Source organism: Bos taurus, chromosome 12, assembly GCF_002263795.3.
Source record: "Bos taurus isolate L1 Dominette 01449 registration number 42190680 breed Hereford chromosome 12, ARS-UCD2.0, whole genome shotgun sequence".
Taxonomy (NCBI): domain Eukaryota; kingdom Metazoa; phylum Chordata; class Mammalia; order Artiodactyla; family Bovidae; genus Bos; species Bos taurus.
The window spans coordinates 70,454,811-70,478,848 of NC_037339.1; the positions used below are offsets into that span (position 1 = coordinate 70,454,811).

The 24,038-nt window shown below is 40.4% G+C and overlaps 1 protein-coding gene across 1 annotated transcript in view; it reads left to right on the forward strand.

The window, feature by feature from the left end:
• Positions 1 to 24,038, forward strand: part of LOC101906567 (ATP-binding cassette sub-family C member 4-like) — a 378,587-nt gene that overhangs the window by 113,695 nt on the left and 240,854 nt on the right. Inside the window, 4 exon segments of the mRNA XM_025000155.2 lie at positions 7,372 to 7,461; positions 9,798 to 9,961; positions 11,132 to 11,257; positions 12,389 to 12,638. Of these exon segments, the coding sequence (XP_024855923.2) occupies positions 7,372 to 7,461; positions 9,798 to 9,961; positions 11,132 to 11,257; positions 12,389 to 12,638 (630 nt within the window).

The window sequence follows — 24,038 nt, forward strand, 5'->3', positions numbered from 1 at the left end:
TATCTCATTGTGGTTTCGATTCAAATTTCCTCATTGGAAAAATGTCCATTTAATTCTTTATGTCCATTTTTAATAGGGTTGTTTGTTTTTATGATGTTGTGTTATATAAATTGCTTGTATACATAGGATATTAATCCCATATAGGTCATATCATTTACAAATATTTCCTATGATTCAGTATCTTTTCTTTTCATTTGGTTGATGATTTCCTTCTCCATGCAAAAGTTTTTAAGTTTAGTTCTTTTCTATTTATTTTTGCTTTCATTTCTTTTACTTTGAGAGAACCCCAAAATACACTGCATTGGTTTATGTCAAAGAGTGTTCTGCCCATGTTTCCCTCTAGGAGTTTTATAGTATCTGGTCTTACATTTAGGTCTTTAATACATTTTGAGTATATTTTTGTATATGGTATTAGAGAATGGTTTAATTTCATCCTTTTAAATGTAGCTGTCCAGTTTTCCCAGACCTTTGTTGGTAAAGTAATGTGTCTGCTTTTTAATATGCTGTCTAGGTTTGTCATAGCTTTTCTTCCAAGGAGCAAGCTACATTTAAAAATAGCCAAACTGATCACTTGAATCACAGCCTTGTCTAACTCAGTGAAACTATGAGCCATGCCATGTAGGGCCACCCAAAATGGATGGGTCATGGTGGAGAGTTCTGACAAAATGTGGTCCACTGGAGAAGGAAATGGAAAAATCACTTCAGCATTCTTGCCTTGAGGACTCCATGAAGAGTATGAAAAGGCAAAATGATAGGACACTGAAAGATGAGCTTCCTAGGTCGGTAGGTGCTCAATATGATACTGGAGAAGAGTGGAGAAATAGCTCCAGAAGGAATGAAGAGGCTGAGCCAAAATGAAAATGACACCTAGTTGTGGGTGTGACTGGTAATAGAAGTAAATCCTGATGCTGTAAAGAACAATATTGCATAGGAACCTGGAATGTTCCATCTATGAATCGTGGTAAATTGGAAGTAGTCAAATAGGTTATGGCAAGAGTAAACATCAACATTTTAGGAATCAGTGAAATAAAATGAGCTGGAATGTGTGAATTTAATTCAGATGACCATTATATCTACTACTGTGGACATGAATTCCTTAGAAGAAATGGAGTAGCCCTCATAGTCAACAAAAGAGTCTGAAATGCAGTACTTGGATCCAGTCTCAAAAATGACAGAATGATTTCTGTTTGTTTCCAAGGCAAATCATTGAATATCAGAGTAATCTAAGTCTATGCCCCAACCAGTAATGCTGAAGAAGCTAGAGTTGAATGGTTCTATGAAGACTAACAAGAACTTCCAGAACTAACAGCCAAAAAAAGATGTCCTCTTCATTATAGGGGACTGGAATGCAAAAGTAGGAAGTCAAGAGATACCTGTAATAACAGGCAAACTTGGCCTTAGAGTACAAAATGAAGCAGGGCAAAGGCTAACAGCATTTTGCCAAGAGAATGCAGTGGTTATAGCAAACACCCTCTTCCAACAACACAATAGACAACTCTACACAAGGACATCACCAGATGGTCAATACCAAAATGAGATTGATTATATTCTTGGCAACGGAAGATGAATAAGCTCTGTACAGTCAGCATAAACAAGACTGGGAGCTAACTGTGACTGAGTTCATGAACTCCTGATTGCCAAATTCAGGATTAAATTGAAGAAAGTAGGGAAAACCACTGTGCCATTCAGGTATGACCTAAATCAAATCCCTTATGATTATGTAGTAGATGTGGCAAATAGATTGAAGGCATTAGATCTGATAGATACAGTGCCTGAAGAACTATGGATGGAGGTTCATAACATTGTACAGAAGGAAGTGATAAAAACCATCTCCAAGAAGAAGAAATGCAAAAAGGCAAAATGATTGTCTGAGGAGAGCTTTCAAATAGCTGAGAAAAGAAGAGAAGTGAAAGGCAAAGGAGAAAAGGAAAGATATACCCATTTGAATGCAGAGTTACAAAGAATAGCAAGGAGAGATGAGAAAGCCTTCCTTAGTGATCAATGCAAAAAAAAAAAAAAATAGAGGAAAACAATAGAATGGAAAAGACAGAGATCTCTTCAAGAAAATTAGAGATACCAAGGGAATATTTCATGCAAAGATGGGCTCAATAAAGGACAGAAATAATATGGACCTAACAGAAGCATAAGATATTAAGAAGAGGTGGCAAGAATACACAGAAGAACTATTCAAAAAAGATCTTAATGACCCAGATAATCATAATGGTGTGATCACTCATCTAGAGCCAGATATCCTGGAGTGTGAAGTCAAGTGGGCCTTAGGAAGCATCACTATGAACAAAGCTAGTGGAGGTGATGGAATTCCATTTGAGCTATTTCAAATCCTAAAAGATGATGCTGTGAAAGTGCTGCACTCAATATGCCAGCAAATTTGAAAAACTCAGAAGTGAACACAGGATGGGAAAACTCAGTTTTCATTCCAATCCCAAAGAAAGGCAATGCCAAGGAATGTTCCAACTACTGAGCAATTGCACTCATTTCACATGCAACCAAAGTAATGTTCAAAATTCTCCAAGCTAGGCTTCATCAGTACACGAACCGAGAACTTCCAGATGTACAAGCCAGATTTAGAAAAGGCAGAGGAACCAGAGATCAAATTGCCAATATCCGTTGGATCATAGAAATAGCAAGAGAATCCAGAAAAACATTTACTTCTGCTTCATTGACTACACTCAAGCCTTTTACTTTGCTTGTTGTGGGTCACAACAAACTCTGGAAAATTCTTGAAGAGATGGGAATACCAGACCACCTTACCTGCCTCCTGAGAAACCTGTATGCAGGTTAAGAAGCAACAGTTAGAACCAGACATGGAACAATGGAATGGTTCCAAATTGGGGAAAGAGTGCATCAAGGCTGTATATTGTCACCCTGCTAATTTAACTCATATGCAGAGTACATCATGCGAAATGTTGGGCTGAATGAAGCACAAGCTGTAACCAAGATTGCAGGGAGAAGTATCAATAACCTCAGATATGCATATGACACCACCCTTATGGCAGAAATCAAAGAGAAACTAAAGAGCCTCTTGATGAAAGTGAAAGAAAAGTGTAAAAGCTGGCATAAAACTTCAAAACAAAACAAAACACGAAGATCATGGCATTTGGTCACATAATTTCTTGGCAAATAGATGGGGAAACAATGGAAACAGTGACAGACTTCATTTTCTTGGGCTCCAAAATCACTGCAGACGGGGACTGCAGCCATGAAATCAAAAGATGCCTACTTCTTGGGAGAAAAGCTATGACCAATCTAGACAGCATATTAAAAAGCAGAGACAGTACTTTACTGACAAAGGTCCATCTAGTCAACTATGGTTTTTCCAGCAGTCATGTATGGATATGATAGTTGAACCTTAAAGAAAGCTGAGTGCCAAAGTATTGGTGCTTTTGAACTATTGTGTTGGAGAAGACTGTTGAGATTTCTTTGGATAGCAAGGACATCAAACCAGTCAATCCTAAAGAAAATCAGTCCTGAATATTCACTGGGAGGACTGATGCTGAAGTTTAAGCTCCAAAACTTTGGCCACCTGATGTGAAGAACTGATTCATTGGAAAAGACCCTGATACTGGCGAAGTTCGAAGGCAGGAAGAGAAAGAGACAAGAGAGGATGAGATGGTTGGATGACATCACTGACTTGATGGACATGAATTTAAGCAAGCTCTGAGAGTTGGTGATGGGCTAGGAAGACTGGTGTGCTTCAGTCCATGGGGTCACAAAGAGTTGGACATGAGTGAGTGACTAAACTGAACTGTGCATTTTTTCAGCACCAGTTATTGAAGAGACTGTGCTTTCTCCATTGTGTATTCTTGCCTCCTTTGTCTTAAATTAGTTGACCCTAAGTGTATGGGTTTATTTCTGGGCTGTCTATACTGTTCCATTGATCTATGTGTCTGTTTTTGTGCCAGTATCTACTCTCTTCCCTTGGACTTCCCTTGTGGCTCAGCTGGTAAAGAATCGCCTGCAATGTGGGAGACCTGGGTTTGATCCCTGAGTTGGGAAGATCCCCTGGAGAAGAGAAAGGCCACCCACTCTAGTATTCTGGCCTAGAGAATTCCATGGACTGTATAGTCAATGGGGTCACAAAGAGTTGGACACAGCTGAGTGACCTTCACTTCACTTTCATACTATTATTTTGATTACTGTAGCTTTGTACTATGGTCAAAGTCAAGGAGTGTGATTCCTCCAGCTTTGTTCTTCTTCATTTTTTTTTTTTGACTATTTGTGTCATTTGTTTTTCCATACAAATTTTATATTTTTTTGTTCTAGTTCTGTGAAAAATGCCATTGGTAATTTGATAGGTGTTGCATTGAATCTGTAGATTGCCTTGGGTTGTACGGTTATTTTGACAATACTAATGTTTCCAATCCAAGAACATGGTATATCTTTCCATCTGTTTTGTCATCTTCAATTTCTTTCATCAGTGTCTTATAGTTTTGGTGGTACAGATCTTTCGCCTCCTTAGGTAGGTTTATTCCTAGGCATTTTAGTCTTTTTGATGCAATGGTAAATGGGATTGTTTCCTTAATTTCCCTTTCTGATACTTTCTTAATAATGTATAGAAATGCAGCACATTTTTGTATATTAATTTTGTATCCTGAAACTTTACCGAATTCATTGATGAACTCTAATGGTTTTCTGGTAGTGTCTTTAGGATTTCCTATGTATGCTGGGAGGGATTGCGGGCAAGAGGAGAAAGGGACAACAGAGGATGAGATGGCTGGATGGCATCACTGACTCGATGGACATGAGTCTCAGTGAACTCCAGGAGTTGGTGATGGACAAGGAGGCCTGGCATGCTGCGATTCATGGGGTCACAAAGAGTCGGACATGACTGAGCGACTGACCTGATCTGATCTAATGTATAGTATCATGTCATCTACAAGTAGTGACAGTTTGACTTCTTCCTTTCCAATTTAGAGTCTTTGTATTTAAAAGAATTGTCTTTTTACAAAGTTAGGAATTGCTGAGGTAAAACCACAGAGGTAACGTGGATTTCAAGAAACATCACTCAGTTGTGTCTAACTCTTTGCGACCCCATGGACTATACAATCCATGGAGTTCTCCAGGCCAGAATACTGGAGTGGGCAGCTGTTCCCTCCTGCAGGGGATCTTTCTAACCCAGGGATTTAACCCAGGTCTCCCCACATTGCAGGCAGATTCTTTACCAGCTGAACCACGAGGGAAGCCCAAGGATACTGCAGTGGATAGCCTATCCCTTCTCCAGGAAATCTTCCTGACCTAGGAATTGAACTGGAGTCTCCTGCATTGCAGGTGGATTCTTTACCAGCTGAGCTACTAGGGAAGCCCCTCCAGACACAGGAGAGACAGTTTCCTCATGCACTTTCATGCATCTAGAATCCTGCTGAGGTGAAGAAATAAGATGTTTCTTTTTTGTAGGTTACAGGTGGGCTGACTCTTTAGGGCAAAAGCTGGTGCTGCAGAACGGCTCTAAAAGGCCCATCTGAATGTTCCTGGTTTATGCTGAGGCCCTACTTGCTCATCTCTAGTCCTGGAAAGAAATCAGATTGAGCGTTAGAAATGGGATGGCTGATAAGCTTATAGTCATAGTTTGTATTGTTGAGTGATTTGTGGCATGTATGATATATAGAAAATGACTTGTCTTTTAATTACCTTTCCACAACTGTGGTAAAATACCTTTTGGCTTTTGATCATTGATTTTTTTAAAAGTTGCAACAAAATATACACAACAAAATTTACAGTTTTAACTCTTTTTAAGTGCACCATTTAATGACATCAGGTACATTCATATTGTTGTGGAGTTATCATCATTATGCATCTCCAGAACTTTTTCATCTTCCCAAATTGGCACCCATTAAACACTGTTTCTACTCCCATCCCTTCACCACCATCACCATTCTACTTCTCTTAATGAATTTCACTACTCCAGGTGCCTCATATAAGTGAAAGCATATGATGTCTGGATTATGTCACCTAGCATAATGTTTTCAAGGTTTATCCATGTTGTATCAGGTGTCAGAATGAAATTCCTTTTTAAGACTGAGTGATATTTCATGGTAGGTATGTACAATATTTTGTGTATTCATTCATCTGTTAATAAATGTTTGGGTTGTTTCAATCTTATATCTATTGTGAATAGTGCTGCTATGAACATAGGTAAACAAATATCTGTTCAAGGTTGTCCTTTCAGTTCTTTAGAGTACATTCCCAGTAGTGGAACTGTTGTGCTATATACTAATCTTATGTTTAATTTTTTGAGAAACTGCCATACCCTCTTCCATCATGGCTACATCATTTTATATTTTCTACTTGATCACTGATTTTTCTCTTTAACTTGAGAACTAAATGAAAAATTTTCATGAATCCTGACATTTTGTTTGGATCCATGGCTCCAGTTGGTAGTCCACTGAAACATCTTACAGTGGTCACTTCAGATTCCTGATCTCTAGGGCATATTTTGGAACTTTTTACCAAATAAAGGGATTGTGTAAAACAGGCTATTTTTTGTAAAGTCAGACATTAAAGGCCACAGATTCCTCATGAGAATATTATTTTGAACATTATTCTCTGCTCATTTTATTGTATATTATTTTAAAACATTTTTAAAAAGAATTTAATAAGTATTTATTTTTGTCTGTGCTGGGCCTTTGTTGCTTTGTATGGGTTTTCTCTTGTTTCCTTGTTGAGGGCTGCTCTCTAATTGCAGTGTGCAGATGGTTTCTCTTATTGTGGAGATGGCTTCTCTTATTGCAGAACACAGGCTGTAGGGTGCTCGGGCCCAGTAATTGTGGTGCACAGGCTTAGTTGCCCTGCAGCATGTGGGATCTTTCCAGATGAGGGATCAAAGCTGTGTTTCCTGCATTGGCAGGCAGATGCTTAACCACTGAACCACAAGGGAAATTCTCTGCTCATATTGGAATGAGGAAACTAAGGTCAAAGTTCTTAAATGATTTCACATACAGTGTGATTGATTCCAAGTCTCCTAATTTCTAGTCCAAGTCCTCTAATTTCTTGCTTTAAGGCAGTTTCTCCACTTTCATCTAGTTAGGCTCACATTTACTTTATTTTGCTTCTAAATCTAAACCTACATCCTTTACACTCTGGGCAGACCCAATTTAATTGCGAAACAGGGTGGTGGATTTTTTTTTCCCCTACCTCCTACTCCTCCCTTTGCTGTCCTTCTGGGCGGGGCTTCTGCCACATTGAGGAGATAAAGGATGAACACGGGTCCCTAGAGCCCTGCTGTCAGGGGTTATCCTGCTCATCCTGATACCATGGATGATCCCAAGAAAGTGTTATCCAGTTTGCTATGTTTTAAGTGTGAATTTGTATCAACATGGGAATCCAATTCTCTGTCTCCCTCTCTTATTTCAGACCCTTCGCCTGAGTAACTCAGCCATAGGGAAGACTACCACAGGCCAGATAGTCAACATGATGTCTAACGATGTGAACAGGTTTGACAGGGTAAGTGACCAAGGGATCCTCTTCATTTCTCACTGGGTTCAGCTTTTTGGGAGCCAAGTGCCAGGGTTTGGTGTCAGCCAGGGTTCTGTTGAGAACCTAAGATAAGGAAGGGTTGTTGTTATCCAACTCTCATCTCCTGTGTGCAACTTACATGTAAAAAGATGTATTGACCTGTGGATTGGAATTTTGTTTTTCTAATACTAGATAGGCAGCGGTGTTCTATCCCAGCTCGGTTAGTGTCCCTAAAGGTCCTCCTGGTTGTAGCCCTTCTTGGCACATGCTGTCAGTGTTGCTGAACTGTCTTCCTCCTCCTCTGGATGATGAAGGCTTGATGGTCAGGGATTGTTATTTCCCCTGTGCCCTGTTCAGTGCTGCTGCACAGGGAGCCTGTGAGGAATATGCCAAGTAGGTTTTCTCCAGCCAGACTCAACTTCCTCTCAGCTGCCAACTCAACACTCTTTTTTCTTTTTACACTTACCTTATGACTATGCAGTACTTGTTTCCACTGTTTCACATCAATTTGCCATGAAGTGATGGGACCAGATGCCAAGATCTTAGTTTTCTGAATGTTGAGTTTTAAGCCAACTTTTTCACTATCTTCTTTCACTTTCATCAAGAGGCTCTTTGGATCTTCTTCACTTTCTCCTTAATTGTGGTGTCATCTGCATATGTGAGGTTATTGATATTTTCCCCAGCAATCTTGATTCAAGCTTGTGCTTCATCCAGTCCAGCATTTCTCATGATGTACTCAGCATATATTTTTGGGCTCCATAATCACTGCAGATGGTGACTACAGCCATGAAACTAAAAGATGATCGCTCCTTGAAAGAAAAGTTATGACCAAACTAGACATCATATTAAAAAGCAGAGGCATTACTTTGCCAACAAAGGTCCATCCAGTCAAGATTATGGTTTTTCCAGTAGTCATGTATGGATGTGAGAGTTGGACTATAAATAAAGCTGAATGCCAAAGAATTGATGCTTTTGAACTGTGGTGATTGAGAAGACTCTTGAGAGTCCCTTGGACCACAAGGAGATCCGACCAGTCCATCCTAAAGGAAATCAGTCCTGAATATTCATTGGAAGGACTGATGCTGAAATTCTAATACTTTGGCTACCTGATGGGAAGAACTGACTCATTTGAAAAGACTGTGATGCTGGAAAGATTGAAGGTGGGAGCAGAAGGGGACAACAGAGGATGAGATGGTTGGATAGCATCACTGACTCAATGGACATGAGTGTGAGAAAACTCCAGGAGTTGATGATGGACAGTGGGGCCTGGCATGCTGCAGCACATGGGGCCACAAAGAGTTGGACATGACTGAGAGACTGAACTGAACTGAATGCAGTACTAGGATACAATCTCAAAAATGACAGAATGATCTCCATTCATTTCCAAGGCAAACCATTCAATATCACAGTAATCCAAGTCTATGCCCTGACCAGTAATGCTGAAGACGCTGAAGCTGAATGGTTTTGTGAAGACGTACAAAAACTTCTAGAACTAACACTCAGAAAGATATCCTCTTCATTATAGGGGACTGAAATGCAAGAGTAGGAAGTCAAGAGCTATCTGGAGTAACAGACAAATTTGGCCTTGGAGTACAAAATGAAGCAGGGCAAAGGCTAACAGAGTTTTGCCAAGAGAACACATTGGTCATAGCAAATACCCTCTTTCAACAACACAAGAAAAGACTCTATACGTGGACATCACCAGATGGTCAATACCGAAATCAGATTGATTATATTCTATGCAGCCAAAGATGGAGAAGCTCTATACAGTCAGCAAAAACAAGACTGGGAGCTGACTGTGGCTCAGATGATGAACAACAACAACTTCTCTTTCAGTTATTCATTCATCAGACATGAAATCAGGTACCTCTTCAATTTCAGGGATAAATAAGGCTTAGTTTCTGCCCTGGAGAAGTCAAAGCCCATCAGGGAGGTAAATATACAAGTCATTACTGGAGAGAGTGGTAGGTACCATAATGTAGACTTTCCTGGGGTTGCAGGGAGCCCCAGGGAAAAAGGCGTCTGAATTTTGGGACAGAGACTTTAGGGATTCCCTGAGACCATCTGCATTGTTGACAAAATCATTTTCCTTCCAGTGTGCCTGTCTGCTTCTCCCTGGATGTCCTAAATCCAGCCTTGTGCTGCCCCAGAACAGCATCATCTGGGGAAGATGCTTCGATTTCTGCTTCAGCAGGTTTAAAACCCACTGAGATCATTTCTATTTAGGCTCCCGTCTCTTCCTTCAGAGCAGATTGTTTCTAAATTGTGTGCTTATGGTTTTGCTTTTATACAGTTCTAAGAAGACTTTGTCTTTTTCTTTTAAGGTAATGATACGCTTGCACATCCTGTGGATTGGGCCACTTAATGCTATCACAGCGATTATCCTGCTCTGGATGGAAATAGGAATATCGTCTCTTGCCGGGATGGCACTCCTCATTATTTTTATGCTTTTGCAAAGCTTCTCTGGGAAGTTGTTTTTATCACTCCGGTAAGAGAAACACTGGTTTAAAAAAACAGATGATATGTACTTGGTGAATCCACAGTCTACTCTATCCTTTTGTTAAAACAATAACAACAACAACAACAACCTTCTCTGATCTCTTTTTTTGCACGTCTTGTAGACCCTTCAGGCTTAGCTAGTGGAGGCCCCATCCTTAAACCAAAGACTGATCTTGAAGGGGGAAAGGTGAAGCCATTTCCTGGCTCTTCTTGGAATTGTACTTGAATAAGTATAGTGTCTGTAAGCAGAATTTACCTAAGTCCAGGTTATTTAAACATTATTAAATAGTAATCATCCTATAGGCCCAATCCAAGCTGCATATATTTTTGCTATGCTTGTTTTAGGATCATTTTCAATTATTTAAGTTCATGTCTTGTTTTTAATTCACTGTTTGCATTAAGTTATCAGAAGTCCAAGGGCATAAAGACATAAATTTCTAAAGCCCCACAGTTTGTTTGTTCCCCACAGTACCAGCAGCTTATGTGGTAAAAGAGTGTCTAGTGATGAAGGGTCTAATGGTGATGAGTTAGACTCGAAGCATATATCAGGGGATTGGAAGTGTGTTGTTCAGATTGTCAGGTGATGGAGATGTACTGTTTGAAGCACATTGAGCTCTTTTCCTTTCTTTTTTTTGGTGACTTTATGCATATTATTTTTCTCTACTTGGAATTTCATTTCTTATCTTTACCACAGAGAGATGTTCCTTATCCTTTGAAGCCCTGTTCAAGTGCTACTATGTCTCTGAAGCTTTTCTTGCTCTGCTTTCCCAGTGGTATTCACAGCCCCATCTTTTCTGATTCCCAGCACCTTAATCCTATTTTATTATAGCACATTGTCTCAATTAGATTCGGGTGTCTTCTGCCTTCCCTACCAGACCACAACTTCCTTGGGCAGGTGGATTGTACCTGACTTACTTCAGGTCTTCCTTAGCCAATACTGCAAGTTCTCCAAGTTATTTGTTGAATTGGGCTGCATGGTTGACTTCCTAATTGAAGTCCTCCTCTGTTTGTTCTTTGAGTAGGACCTGCCTGTGTTGTCAGCTTAGGGGAGCTGTAGGAAATCATTTGATCCCTGGTCTCTGACTGTGCCAATGCTGCTGTTGGGAAGGAAATTTTTGTTGTGATCACTAAGGCTCATCTCTCATGTTTGTTCCCTTAGGAGTAAGAGTGCAGCCTTCACAGACACCAGGCTCAGGACCATGAATGAAGTTATAACTGGCATCAGAACAATAAAAATGTATGCTTGGGAAAAGTTATTTGCTGAGCTTATTACCAGATTGAGAAGGTAACTTTCTGTATATGTCAAACCACAGTTTGTACTTTTTTATTTCCTGTTTTTACTGAATGGTTTAAAAGTATTACTGTTCTTTTATTTACCATCCTCCTAAAGGAAAAATATATGTGCTTCTTTCTTATATAGAAATGAAATTTCACATATTAATACCCAAATCTCAAGGAAGCAATGATCCTAAGATGTTCGTATTTGAGTTGATGACGTTTAAACTAAAACTACAATTTATGTTAATATAGAACAAATGGGAAGATTGTAGAGATTGGGTATATTTGTATTGGGCCAAACTTTATGAATCAGTATTTTTTATTCCAAACAGAGCCATGAAAATACCTTTCCTTTTGAATTTGCTTTAGGTTTATAGAAATTTTGTCCATCTTTCATTTAAATATCTGATGAGTGTTTATACTCCAGCACAAGCTATTCATAATTCTCTGGCTGCATCCTGTTACCTCTCACCTTCACACCTTTGTAAGGGCCCCTCCCTCTGCTGGGAATACACCCTCTCATCTTCCTTCTTCTCTGGCTTCCACCAGCCCTAACTGACTCCCACTCATCTTCTCAGGGTCCATGTATTTGTGAATTGCCTCTGGGTTACAAATCTCTGTTCTGTGCTCCCATGGGGGCCATGCTGGCTGCCTCTGTCTAATGTCTTGGTGGACATGTGAAATCTTAGTTCCCTGACTGGGGATCAAATCTATGGCCGCTGCGTTAGAAACATGGAATCTTAACCACTGGACCACCCATCTTCTTTTCTAAGTTCATGAACTCCTGGAAGGGACAAGTTCTCTCTTTCTGCCATCCTCAAGGTACCCTGCACAGGACTTGTGATTACAAATGCTTGTTGAATGAATGTTCAAACTCAAGTGTTATTGACCCAAAATGTTTAAAAGTGTGATATTAAGCCTCCATTTAGTTGGGAGAGTGAAGCGATGATGAAGTGTGTGGTCCTTGGGTCGGGGCAGAGCCCCAAGTGTGCACTGTATAGTGTCTCCATGATGTGAGGGATGGTTCATCTTAATCTGTGTCCACTCCCTAGAAAGGGGCCACTCACACAGGGCATTTGAATTCATAGCTTGGATGTTGATGCTTCTTTTAAAATCTATTCCCTTCTCTCTTTTACAGGAAGGAAATTTCCAAGATTCTGAGACGTTCCTACCTTGATGGAATGAATTTGATATTCTTTGACACTGCAAGCAAACTCATCCTTTTCATCACCTTTACCACCTACGTGCTTCTTGGCAACACGATCACAGTTAACCAAGTGTTTTTGGCCATAACACTGTACCAAGTTGTGCAGTTCACAGGCATCCTCCTCTTCCCCACAGCCATCGAGAACATAGCAGAAACAGTCGCCAGTGTCCGAAGAATCAAGGTTTGGTGACAGATAACTTTTTAAAGTTTTAGGTAGATTTTAGGTAAATGGTTCCTTTTATTTGGTGTCACTGTGTGCCAGTTAGGTGAGATTTAATGCTTTTGGACATAACTGGTAGCTGTTCCAAAATGTCATACATACTCCCCTCTCTTCTTTGGTAGAATAAATTACAAATAATGTAAGATCACTGCTTATTTATGAGCAGCAGTAGCAGTGGCACAGGGTTCTTGATGTACAAGTGATGGCTGCAGGGCAACTAAAATGTCTAAAAGCAAAAGAAGTAAATAGATTGCATCTCCTGTGTTAACTTTAATGACTAGCACCTGTGTCCAGCCCTGGGGTGAAGTGGATTCCTCTCTGAATCTGGAGGGAAAGCACTTGCTGAGAGGTCCTGCTCCTTGGACAGGAAGAGTGGCCTCAGATTCACTTAATTCACTGTTTAAAAATGGTTTCTTTCCTCCACAGATGGCTTGCTTGTTGATTTCTGAACATGTCTTTTGGATCTGACTTGTCCTCTTTACCCTTACTCTTTAATCCTATCTCTAATTGGCTTCTTCCTTTCAGATTTGTGATTTCCACCATATCCACTGTCTCCTTTTTTTCTGTCTCTGTATTGCCAAGGGCAAATAATTTACGTCACCAAAATAAGAGCCTGGCATACAGTAGGCTCTAAAGTACTTGCATGTTTATGAGTAGGTCTAAAATGAAGGTAAACTGGCTCTGTGAGCCAGCCTGGGCATGACTGAATATCTGGGCTTTATAAAATATTTAATTGCTTTTGTCCTTCTCCTCAGTGATGGACAGACAGTAACAGATCTATAGTGAAGTTAGATAGGTTTGGGTGCGATTTTATTTTATTTTTGGGTCTTATCATAAAAGTTGTGTTTTTTTATGATGAAGTTTCTATATACTATAAAAAAAATGATTACTCACAAAGCAGATCAGTCATACAGGGTTAGTTCTGGTCCCTGAGTTTTGTCATTCTTTCTGCCTGGGGCTTCTAGCAACACTGTTAAGGGATGGTCCATTCAGTTCAACAATTTTTTTTTTTTTTTCCCTTAGCTTTTGCATCTTGAAAGAAAACACTTAGGAATATTCCTGGGCCATAGTCACATTGTCAATGACAGGGTAATGTGTCCAGATGGAGGCTTCATACATGTGCTGTACTGCTGTGATTTTGTTACAGCGCTGTGATTTTGACACAGCCACTATCTTTGATCGCTGTTGCCAGGGCTCACTGTGTGGTCTGGGTACACGCAAAGTCTTACAGGGTTTCTCATTTAATCCTGACAGCAACTGAATGAGATTAGCATGTGTCCCTGCTTTACAACTAAGGAAACAGTTTTCTGTATCAGGTGAAACAATACACCATCCTCAAATAGCCTGTAAATGACATTCTAGGATTCTACCCAAAGCCTGGTTTCTTAGCCATTGTTACATTATTGTCTTCTTTGTACCTTCTGCCAAGTGGAGTAACTCCTTAAGTGTGATTTACATCAACTAGTCTCACTCTGAAAATATGCAAAGGTTCCCTGCTTCCTGAAAAATTAAACATTTTAACTGTTAGCTCCATTGGCCATTCTGTGTTTCCCAGCACTTTGACAAGTGAGGAGGGAGGGAGGTGGTGAGGTTGTCTCTGTGACTGCCACAGTCACCCCCACTTTGGGGTCTTGGCTTACTCTGTTGGGCCCCCTGGGTTGCCTTCTCTTCTCTCGTTGATTTAAGCAAATACTGTTGAGTCTCCAGTAGCCCCACGAGCCTCTCTCAGCACTTTCATTCACACTGATCCAGGGCTTCCATTTATGTATACAGCCAGTCCCGCGCCACCTAGCATCATGTCAGGTGGGCTGATGTTGACTCCCTGGTAGTGTTCCAAGCCCTGTGACAGCTGACTGTGTCTGGTAGACTGTGTCTGATTCTTTAATGTAGTGCCTGGACCATACTGGACATACCATGGGCATCAAATACATACTGGATTGACTGAAACAACAATTACAGGAAATGGCTGGGAGCCTACAGAGGCCCAGGGTGGCTCAACCTGCACTAGAAGCTGGAGAAATGCAGAGGGAGGGAGCAGACTGGGGTTAGCATTCCTGGAACATTGATCTTTGGTGTGTATGTGTGGTAGTGTGTTTCAACTTAGGGGAGCTGGATCTTATCAAGTGGAAATAGATCCGAATCTTCCCTTTGTTTTCTGTGTCTGTCAGTGGGCCTGCTCTCTAAAGAGAGGAGTTGTGGCTAACACATCCTGGTGTTCATGTAGACTCTGCTGGCCTGACTCCTGGTCTGGGCTCTTGAGTCTTGTAGATAAATAGGAACACTCAGTCTTGATTAACAAACTTAGTCTGAAAGTCTTGCCAGCCATCATGAGATAAAAGAAGGTTAAAACTATCAGACTTTATGCTAAAATGTATCTGGAGTCCAAAGATGATCTTGACACAGAATTTCCTCCTGTTTGGAGTTGGTCAGTCTTTTTTCTCTTTTTTTCTTATTTTCATTTTATTTATTTATTTTTAATTGGAAGATAATTGCTTTACAATGTTGTGTTGATTTCTGCTGTACAAGATAGTGAATCAGTCATAATTATACATATATCCCCTCTTAAACCTCCAACTCTTTTCACTCCTGTGGATTGTAGCACACCAGGCTCCTCTGTCCGTGGAATTCTCCAGGCAAGAATACTGGAGTTGGTTGCCATTTCCTTTTCTAGCAGTTCTTCCCAACCCAGGGATCGAACCCAGGTCTCCTGCATTGTAGTCAGATTCTTTACCATCTGAGCTACCAGGGAAGCCCTATTTTCATTTTATTTATTTATTTTTAATTGGAGGATAATTACTTTACAATGTTATGTTGATTTCTGCCATACAATGTCATGAATCAGTCATAATTATACATATATATCACTTCCCTCTTAAACCTCCCTCCCCTCCACATCCCACCCCTCTAGGTTGTCACAGAGCACCAGGTTGAGCTCCCTGTGTTGCACAGCAACTTCTCTCTAGCTAAGTTGCTCAGTCATGTCCAACTCTTTGCAACCCCCTGGACTGTAGCCCACTAGGCTCCTCTGTCCATGGGACTCTTCAGGCAAAAATACTGGAGTGGGTTGCCATTTCCTACTCCAGGGGATCTTCCCAACCCAGGGACTGAACCTGTGTCTTCTGCATTGGCAAGTTGATTCTTTACCACTGAGCCACCTCTGTTTTAACATGATAGTGTATATATGTTAGTGCTATTTTTCTCTCTCAATGTATGTCCCACCCTCTCCTTCCCCTGCTATGTCCACAAGTCTGTTCTCTACATCTGCTTCTCCATTCCTTCCATGCAAATAGATTCATCAATATCATTTTTCTAGATTCCATATTTATACATTAATTTATGATATTTATTTTTCTTTTTCTGACTTACTTCTCTGTATATAACATGCTGTAGTTTCATCCACCTCACTATAACTGACTCAAATTCATTCCTTTTTATGGCATTGCCAAATTTCGTTGGATCTTAGAGAAAGCAAGGGAATTCCAGAAAAACATTTATTTCTGCTTCATTGACTATGCCAAAGCCTATGACTGTATGGATTACAACAAACTGGAAAATTCTTAAATAATTGGGAATACCAGACCATCTTACCTGTCTCCTGAGAAACCTGTATGCAGGTCAAGAAACAACAGTTAGAACTGGACATGGAACAATGGACTGGTTCAAAATTGGGAAAGGAATACAACAAGGCTGTATATTGTCACCATGTTTATTTAACTTATATGCAGAGTACATTATGAGAAATGCAAGACTGGCATTTGTGAGTTGCAAACAGGGATCAAAGAATGCTGGGAGAAATATCAGCAACCTCAGATATGTAGATGATACTACTCTAATGGCACAAAGCAAAGAAGAACTAAAGAGCCTCTTAATGAGGGTGAAAAAGTAGAGTGAAAAAGCTGGTTTAAAACTCTGTATTAAAAAACTAAGATCATGGCATCTGATCCCATCACTTCATGGTAAATAGAAGGGGAAAAGTTTTAAACAGTGACAGGTTTTCTCTTCTTGAGCTCTAAAATCACTGCAGATGGTGACTGCAGCCTTGAAATTAGAAGACACTTGTTTCTTGGCAGGAAACTATGACAAACCTAGACAGCCTAACGTGTATAATATCATGTATGAAATGAGTCGCCAGTCCAGGTTTGATGCACGATACTGGATGCTTGGGGCTGGTGCACTGGGACGATCCAGAGGGAGGGTATGGGGAGGGAGGAGGGAGGAGGGTTCAGGATGGGGAACACAGGTATACCTGTGGCAGATTCATTTCGATATTTGGCAAAACTAATACCATATTGTAAAGTTTAAAAATAAAATAAAATTTAAAAAAATAAAAAATAAATAAAAATAAAAAGGAAAGACATCATCTTGCTAACAAGATGTAAGGTCTGTATAGCCAAAGTTATGGTCTTTCTAGTAGTTGTATATAGATGTGAGAGCTGGACCATAAAGAAGGCTGAGCACCAAAGAATTGATGCTTTCAAATTGTGGTGCTGGAGAAGACTCGTGAAAGTCCCTTGGACAGCAAGGAGATCAAACCAGTCAATTCTAAAGGAAATCAACCCTGGATATTAATAGGAAGGACTGATGTTGAAGCTGCAGCTCCAATAATTTGGCCACCTGATGTGAAGAGCTAACTCAATGGAAAAGACTCTGATGCTGGGAAAGATTGAGGGCAGGAGATGAAGCGGGCAACAGAGGATGAGATGGTTGGATGACATCACTGATTCAACAGACTTGAATTTGTACAAACTCTGGGAGATGATGAAGGACACGGAGGCCTGGTGTGCTGCAGTCCATGGGGTTGCAAAGAGTCAGACACGACTTAGTGATGGAAAAACAACAACAAATATTCCGTTGTATATATATACACCACGATTTCTTTATCCATTCATCTGTCGATATATATCTAGATTGCTTCCATGTCCTGGCTATTGTAAATAGTGCTACAGTCAACACTGAGGTACACATGTCTTTTTGCATTATGATTTTTCTCAGAGTCAGTGCTCAGTGGTGAATTTCTGGGTCATGTGGTAGTTTTATTCCTAGAATTTTAAGGACTTCCATACTGTTCTCCATAGTGGCTTGTATGGATTTACATGCCCACCAACAGTGTAAGAGAGTCCCCCCTTTTCCACATCCTCTCCAGAATTTATTGTTTGAAGGTTTTTTGATGATGGCCAATTTGAGTGGTATGAGGTGATATCTCATTTAGTTTTGATTTGCGTGTCAAAAAGAAATGCAAAAAAAGCAAAATGGCTGATTGGGGAGGCCTTACAAATAACTGTGAAAAGAAGAGAAGTGAAAAGCAAAGGAGAAAAGGGAAGATATAAGCATCTGAATGCAGAGTTCCAAAGAATAGCAAGAAGAGATAAGAAAGCCTTCCTCAGAGATCAATGCAAAGAAATAGAGAAAAACAACAGAATGGGAAAGACTAGAGATCTCTTCAAGAAAATTAGAGATACCAAGGGAACATTTCATGCAAAGATGGTCTTGATAAAGGACATAAATGGTATGGACCTAACAGAAGCTGAAGATATTAAGAAGTCGTGGCAAGAATACACAAAAGAACTGTACAAAAAAGATTTTCACAACCAAGATAATCACGATGGTGTGATTACTGACCTAGAGCCAGACATCCTGGCTTAGAAAGCATCACTACAAACAAAGCTAGTGGAGGTGATGGAATTCCAGTTGAGCTATTTCAAATCCTGAAAGATGATTCTGTGAAAGTGCTGCATTCAATATGCCAGCAAATTTGGAAAACTCAGCAGTGGCCACAGTACTGGAAAAGGCCAGTTTCATTTCAATCCCAAAGAAAGGCAATGCCAAAGAATGCTCAAACTACCACACAATTGCACTCAGCTCACATGCTAGTAAAATAATGCTCAAAATTCTCCAAGCCAGGCTTCAGCAATACGTGAACCGTGAACTTCCAGATGTTCAAGCTGGTTTTAGAAAAGGCAGAGGAACCAGAGATCAAATTGCCAACATCTGCTGGATCATGGAAAAAGCAAGAGAGTTCCAGGAAAACATCTATTTCTGCTTTATTGACTATGCCAAAGCCTTTGACTGTGTGGATCATAATAAACTGCGGAAAATTCTAAAAGAGATGGGAATACCAGACCACTTGACCTGCCTCTTAAGAAACCTATATGCAGGTCAGGAAGCAACAGTTAGAACTGGACATGGAATAACAGACTGATTCCAAATAGGAAAAGGAGTCTGTCAAGGCTGTATATTGTCACCCGGCTTATTTACCTTATATGCAGAGTACATCATGAGAAATGCTGGGCTGGAAGAAGCACAAGCTGGAATCAAGATTGCTCAGGGAAATATCAATACCCTCAGATATGCAGATGACACCACCCGTATGGCAGAAAGTGAAGAGGAACTAAAAAGCATCTTGATGAAGGTGAAAGAGGAGAGTGAAAAAGTTGGCTTAAAGCTCAACATTCAGAAAACTAAGATCATGACATCCAGTCCCATCATTTCATGGCAAATAGATGGGGAAACAGTGGAAAGAGTGTCAGAGTTTTTTTTTTTGGGGGGCTCCAAAATCACTGCAGATGATGATTGCAGCCATGAAATTAAAAGACACTTACTCCTTGGAAGGAAAGTTATGACCAACCTAGATAGCATATTCAAAAGCAGAGACATTACTTTGCCAACAAAGGTCCATCTAGTCAAGGCTATCGTTTTTCCAGTAGTCATGTGAGAGTTGGACTGTGAAGAAAACAGCACCGAAGAATTGATGCTTTTGAATTGTGGTGTTGGAGAAGACTCTTGAGAGTCTCTTGGACTGCAGGGAGATCCAACCAGTCCATTCTAAAGGAAATCAGTCCTGGGTGTTCTTTGGAAGGAATGATGCTGAAGCTGAAACTCCAGTACTTTGGCCACCTCATGCGAAGAGTTGACTCATTGGAAAAGACTCTGATGCTGGGAGAGGGGGCAGGAGGAGAAGGGGACGACAGAGGGTGAGATGGCTGGATGGCATCACCGACTCGATGGATATGTGTTTGAGTGAACTCTGGGAGTTGGTGATGGACAGGGAGGCCTGGCGTGCTGCAATTCATGGGTTCGAAAAGAGTCGGAGACAACTGACTGAACTGAACTGAACTGAACTGAATAATGAGTGATGTTGAGCATCTTTTCATATGTTTATTGGCTATCTGTATGTCTTTGGAGAAGTGTCCGCTTAGATCTTCTGCTCATTTTTTGATTGGGTTGTTTGTTTTTCTGATACATTTCATGAGCTTATATATTTTGTAGACTAATCCTTTGTCAGTTGTTTCATCTGCAATTATTTTCTCCTATTCTGATGGTTGTCTTTTCATCATATTTATTGTTTCCTTTGCTGTGCAAAAGCTTTTAAGTTTAATTATATCCCATTTGTTTATTTTTGTTTTTATTTCCATTACTCTAGGAATTGGGTTAAAGAGAATGTTGATGTGATTTTTGTCAAAGAGTGTTCTGCCTACTTTTCCTCTAAAAGTTTTGTAGTTTCTGGCCTTAATTTAATCCGTTTCAAGTTTATTTTTGTGTGTGGTGTTAGGAAATGTTCTAATACCTTTCTTTTACAAGTAGCTGTCCAGTTTTTTCATCATCACTGATTGAAGAGGCTGTGTTTTCTCCATTGTATGTTAGTCTTTTTTCTCTTAAGGCCTTTGACTAATTGCATGAGGCCCACCCACATTATACAGGTTTCTCGCTGGTCTCTGACCCTAGGGTAGACAAAGTGTGAGTCGGAAAGCTGGATGAAAGTGTGAGGAGCCATAGGAACTGCTGCTGCTAAGTCACTTCGGTCATGTCCGACTCTGTGCGACCCCATAGAGGGCAGCCCACCAGGCTCCCCCATCCCTGGGATTCTCCAGGCAAGAACATTGGAGTGGGTTGCCATTTCCTTCTCCAATGCATGAAAGTGAAAAGTGAAAGTGAGGTTGCTCAGTCGTGCCCGACTCTTATCGACCCCATGGACTGCAGCCGAGCAGGCTCCTCCGTCCATGGGATTTTCTAGGCAAGAGTACTGAAGTGGGTTGCCATTGCTGGAGTGGGGTGCCATTACCTTCTCCAATAGGAACTACAGGCATGCTTTATTTGCTAGTGGCTGATACAGCAGCAGCAGGGATTTTCAGGTGGGCTTATAAGGTATACATGAACAGAAGTGGCAAGTGGCCAAGCTATTACTTTGTATTGTTCCTGTGCAGTGCTATAGATGATCTCAGCCATTACAGAATCATGTAACACCATTGTTTCTAGAAGTGGGGCAAAAGAGCCAGACCATTTCCATCTTGGCTACTTAGTATTCTTCTACAAGAGGATAATCTGCTTTACTGAGTCTACTGGTTTTAATACTAATCTCATCTAAAAATACTTTCACTGTAATAACCAGGTGTGTTTGAGCAGGTGTCTGAAGACTGTGGTTTAGTCAAGTTGACATAAAATTAACCATCACACCCTCTTTAATCCCCATCTCTTCCTTTGAGCTCATGGATGTGACTTTGCACTCACTAAACCATGTGTTTGTGGATTTCTTTCCTTCCCTGAACTGCAGACTTATCTAAAGGGCAGATACAGTGCCTCATTCGTCTTTGTAGTCCTCAAAAATAGCAGGTGCCCAGAAAGTATGTAACTGATGGAACCATCCAGCTCCATCATATCTGGGAGGGATTCTGCAAATGCCTAACCATTAAGCGTGGTTTTAGTGGGAAAAATGTTAACTCTTATTCTTTGGTGGATTATGTGGTGCACCAAAGAGTGTAGCACAAAAGAGGTGCTAAATAAGATTTTTATGGAATTGTGCTCAAATATTTGGGTAGGATTTTTTTTTCCATCAAAATTCAACTGAACTGTGTCTGAGGCTTGAAATTCCTTCCTATGTAGGTGTGTGCAATAACATTAACATTATGACCTGCTGAGAACTTTGAATTTTCCTGGTGCTGACTTTGTCAGGTTTCTTTGTGTCCTGGTAAAGGAAGCACATTTGATTTGGGCAAGAAACACCAATTTTCCCTCATGTACATAAAATTTCTGGCTGGAAGATAGTCTAGGAATTGACATCTTTTTGACAGTCATTTTCAGTAAATGTGGGACAAATGGCCAAGAATAGAGTGATGAGAAGGGTTAGTGTCAGAATGGCAAACTGCTTCCTGGTGGGTTGAAATCATTATTGAAACATATATAATTTAAAATTTTAGATTTTAGCCTCTTTTTGAGTTCATTTGATTTCTCTAACCCTTAAAAAGGTTAGTTCTCTAGTTTATCAGAATCACCTGTAGTGCTTATTAAAACTAAATGATCACACCTTGGAGATTCTGATTCACTAGGTGTTGGCTGGAATCCGAGGTGTCTATTAATACACCTTTAGTAAATGTCCCTGGGTACCTGAAAATAGGTCACATTTGGGAAACAGTGCCCTAGTTGTGGAAAAGAGCAAACAAATCCAAACTGTGCAAATCCAATAAAGAGGATGTCAAGATCATTTGAAAAGTAAAATTAGTTGAGAGGAAAAACCTGTCTTGGTTTACACTAGATGTTTTAGGGGAAGACTTGGAATTTATTCATCTATTCCATCACCAAGATAATTGAATACATAATTGAAGCCTGGCACAGGCTAGGTGTGTATGTATAATGGCTGGTAAGGAAATACAGAGAAGTCTGTCCTGCTTGGAATTCCTTTCATCAAGTGGAGGGTTAATAACAAACCAAATAGTGAAACTCACTGTGGATGTGTGTTTTTGTGTCATTAGTCCTTGGAAGGAGAAGTCTGAGTTGAAATGAGGTACTTTGTTAGAGATGCTGGTTTAATTTTGGAGATGGTACTTCCTGGGAAGACTGGAGAATTTCATGTGTGGGGGTGGGGGAGGTGGGAAGCTGATACTTTGCATTTTCATGGGGATGGTGACTGTGACAAAGGCTTTTAGTGCATAAGAAGGAAACAAAGATGTTTGAGGCTGCAGAGTAGGAAGTACTGGAGGCCTGAGGAGGGAACTGAAAGGAAATCACAAGTTAAGGTTTTTAGTGTCTCAGAACTCAGCCTGGCTGCAGCCTTGGGAACTGGACAGGGAGGTGGAGTGGGAACCTAGAACAGAGGCAGGGAGATGAGTGGGTCAGGAGCAGTACATGGTCCAGGGGCGAGATGATGTGGTTTGGTTTAGGGTGAAATAGACTTGGCCAGATTTCAGAGCATTCAAGCACAACTCAGCGCATGTCTTGAATTGGGTATGGCAGGAAGGGAGAGGTGAATGCTGGGCTGTTTTGGGTTATGGGGCTGTAAAATACCTGAATTTGTTGAAATATGGAGTTCTAATATGCTGGCAAATTTGGAAACCCAGCAGTAGCCACAGGACTGGAAAAGGTCAGTTTTCATTCCAATCCCAAAAAAGACAATGCCAAAGAATGTTCAAGCTACTGCACAATTGCATTCCTCTCACATGCTAGCAAGGTAATGCTGAACATTTTCCAAGCTAGGCTTCAACAATATGTGAAATGAGAATTTATAGATGTTCAATCTGGATTTAGAAAAGGCAGAGGAGCCAGAGATCAAATTGCCAACATCCGTTGGATTATAGAAAAAGCAAGAGAGTTCCAGAAAAACATCTACCTCTGCTTTATTGACTACGCCAAAGGCTTTGATTGTGTGGATCACAAAAATACTGTTGAAAATTCTTCAGGAGATGGGAATACCAGACCACCTTACCTGCTTCCTGAGAGATCTATAAGTAGGTCAAGTAGCAACTGTTAGAACCAGACATGAAACAATGACTGGTTCCCAATACAGAAAAGAGTACATCAAGGCAGTATATTGTCACCTTGCTTATTTAACTTATATGCATAGTGCGTCATGAGAAATGCTGGACTGGATGAAACACAAGCTGGAATCAAGATTGCAGGGAGAAATAGCAATTACCTCAGATATGCAGATGACATCACCCTTATGGCAGAAAGTGAAGAAGAACTAAACAGCCTGTTGATGAAAGTGAAAGAGGAAAGCAAAAAAGTTGTCTTAAAATTCAACATTCATAAAATGAAGATCATGGCATCCGGTTCCATCACTCCATGGCAAATAGATAGGGAAACAGTGGAAACAGTGAAAGACTTTATTTATTTATTTATTTTTTGGCTCCAAAATCGCTGCAGATGGTGACTGCAGCCATGAAATTAAAAGACGCTTGCTCCTTGAAAGAAAATCTATGACAAACTAAGTTCAGTTCAGTTCAGTCACTCAGTCATTTCTGACTGTTTGCGACCCCATGGACTGCAGTGTGCCAGGACTTCCTGTCTATCACCAACTCCCGGAGTTTTCCCAAACTCATGTCCATTGAGTTGGTGATGCCATACAACCATCTCATCCTCTGTCATCCCCTT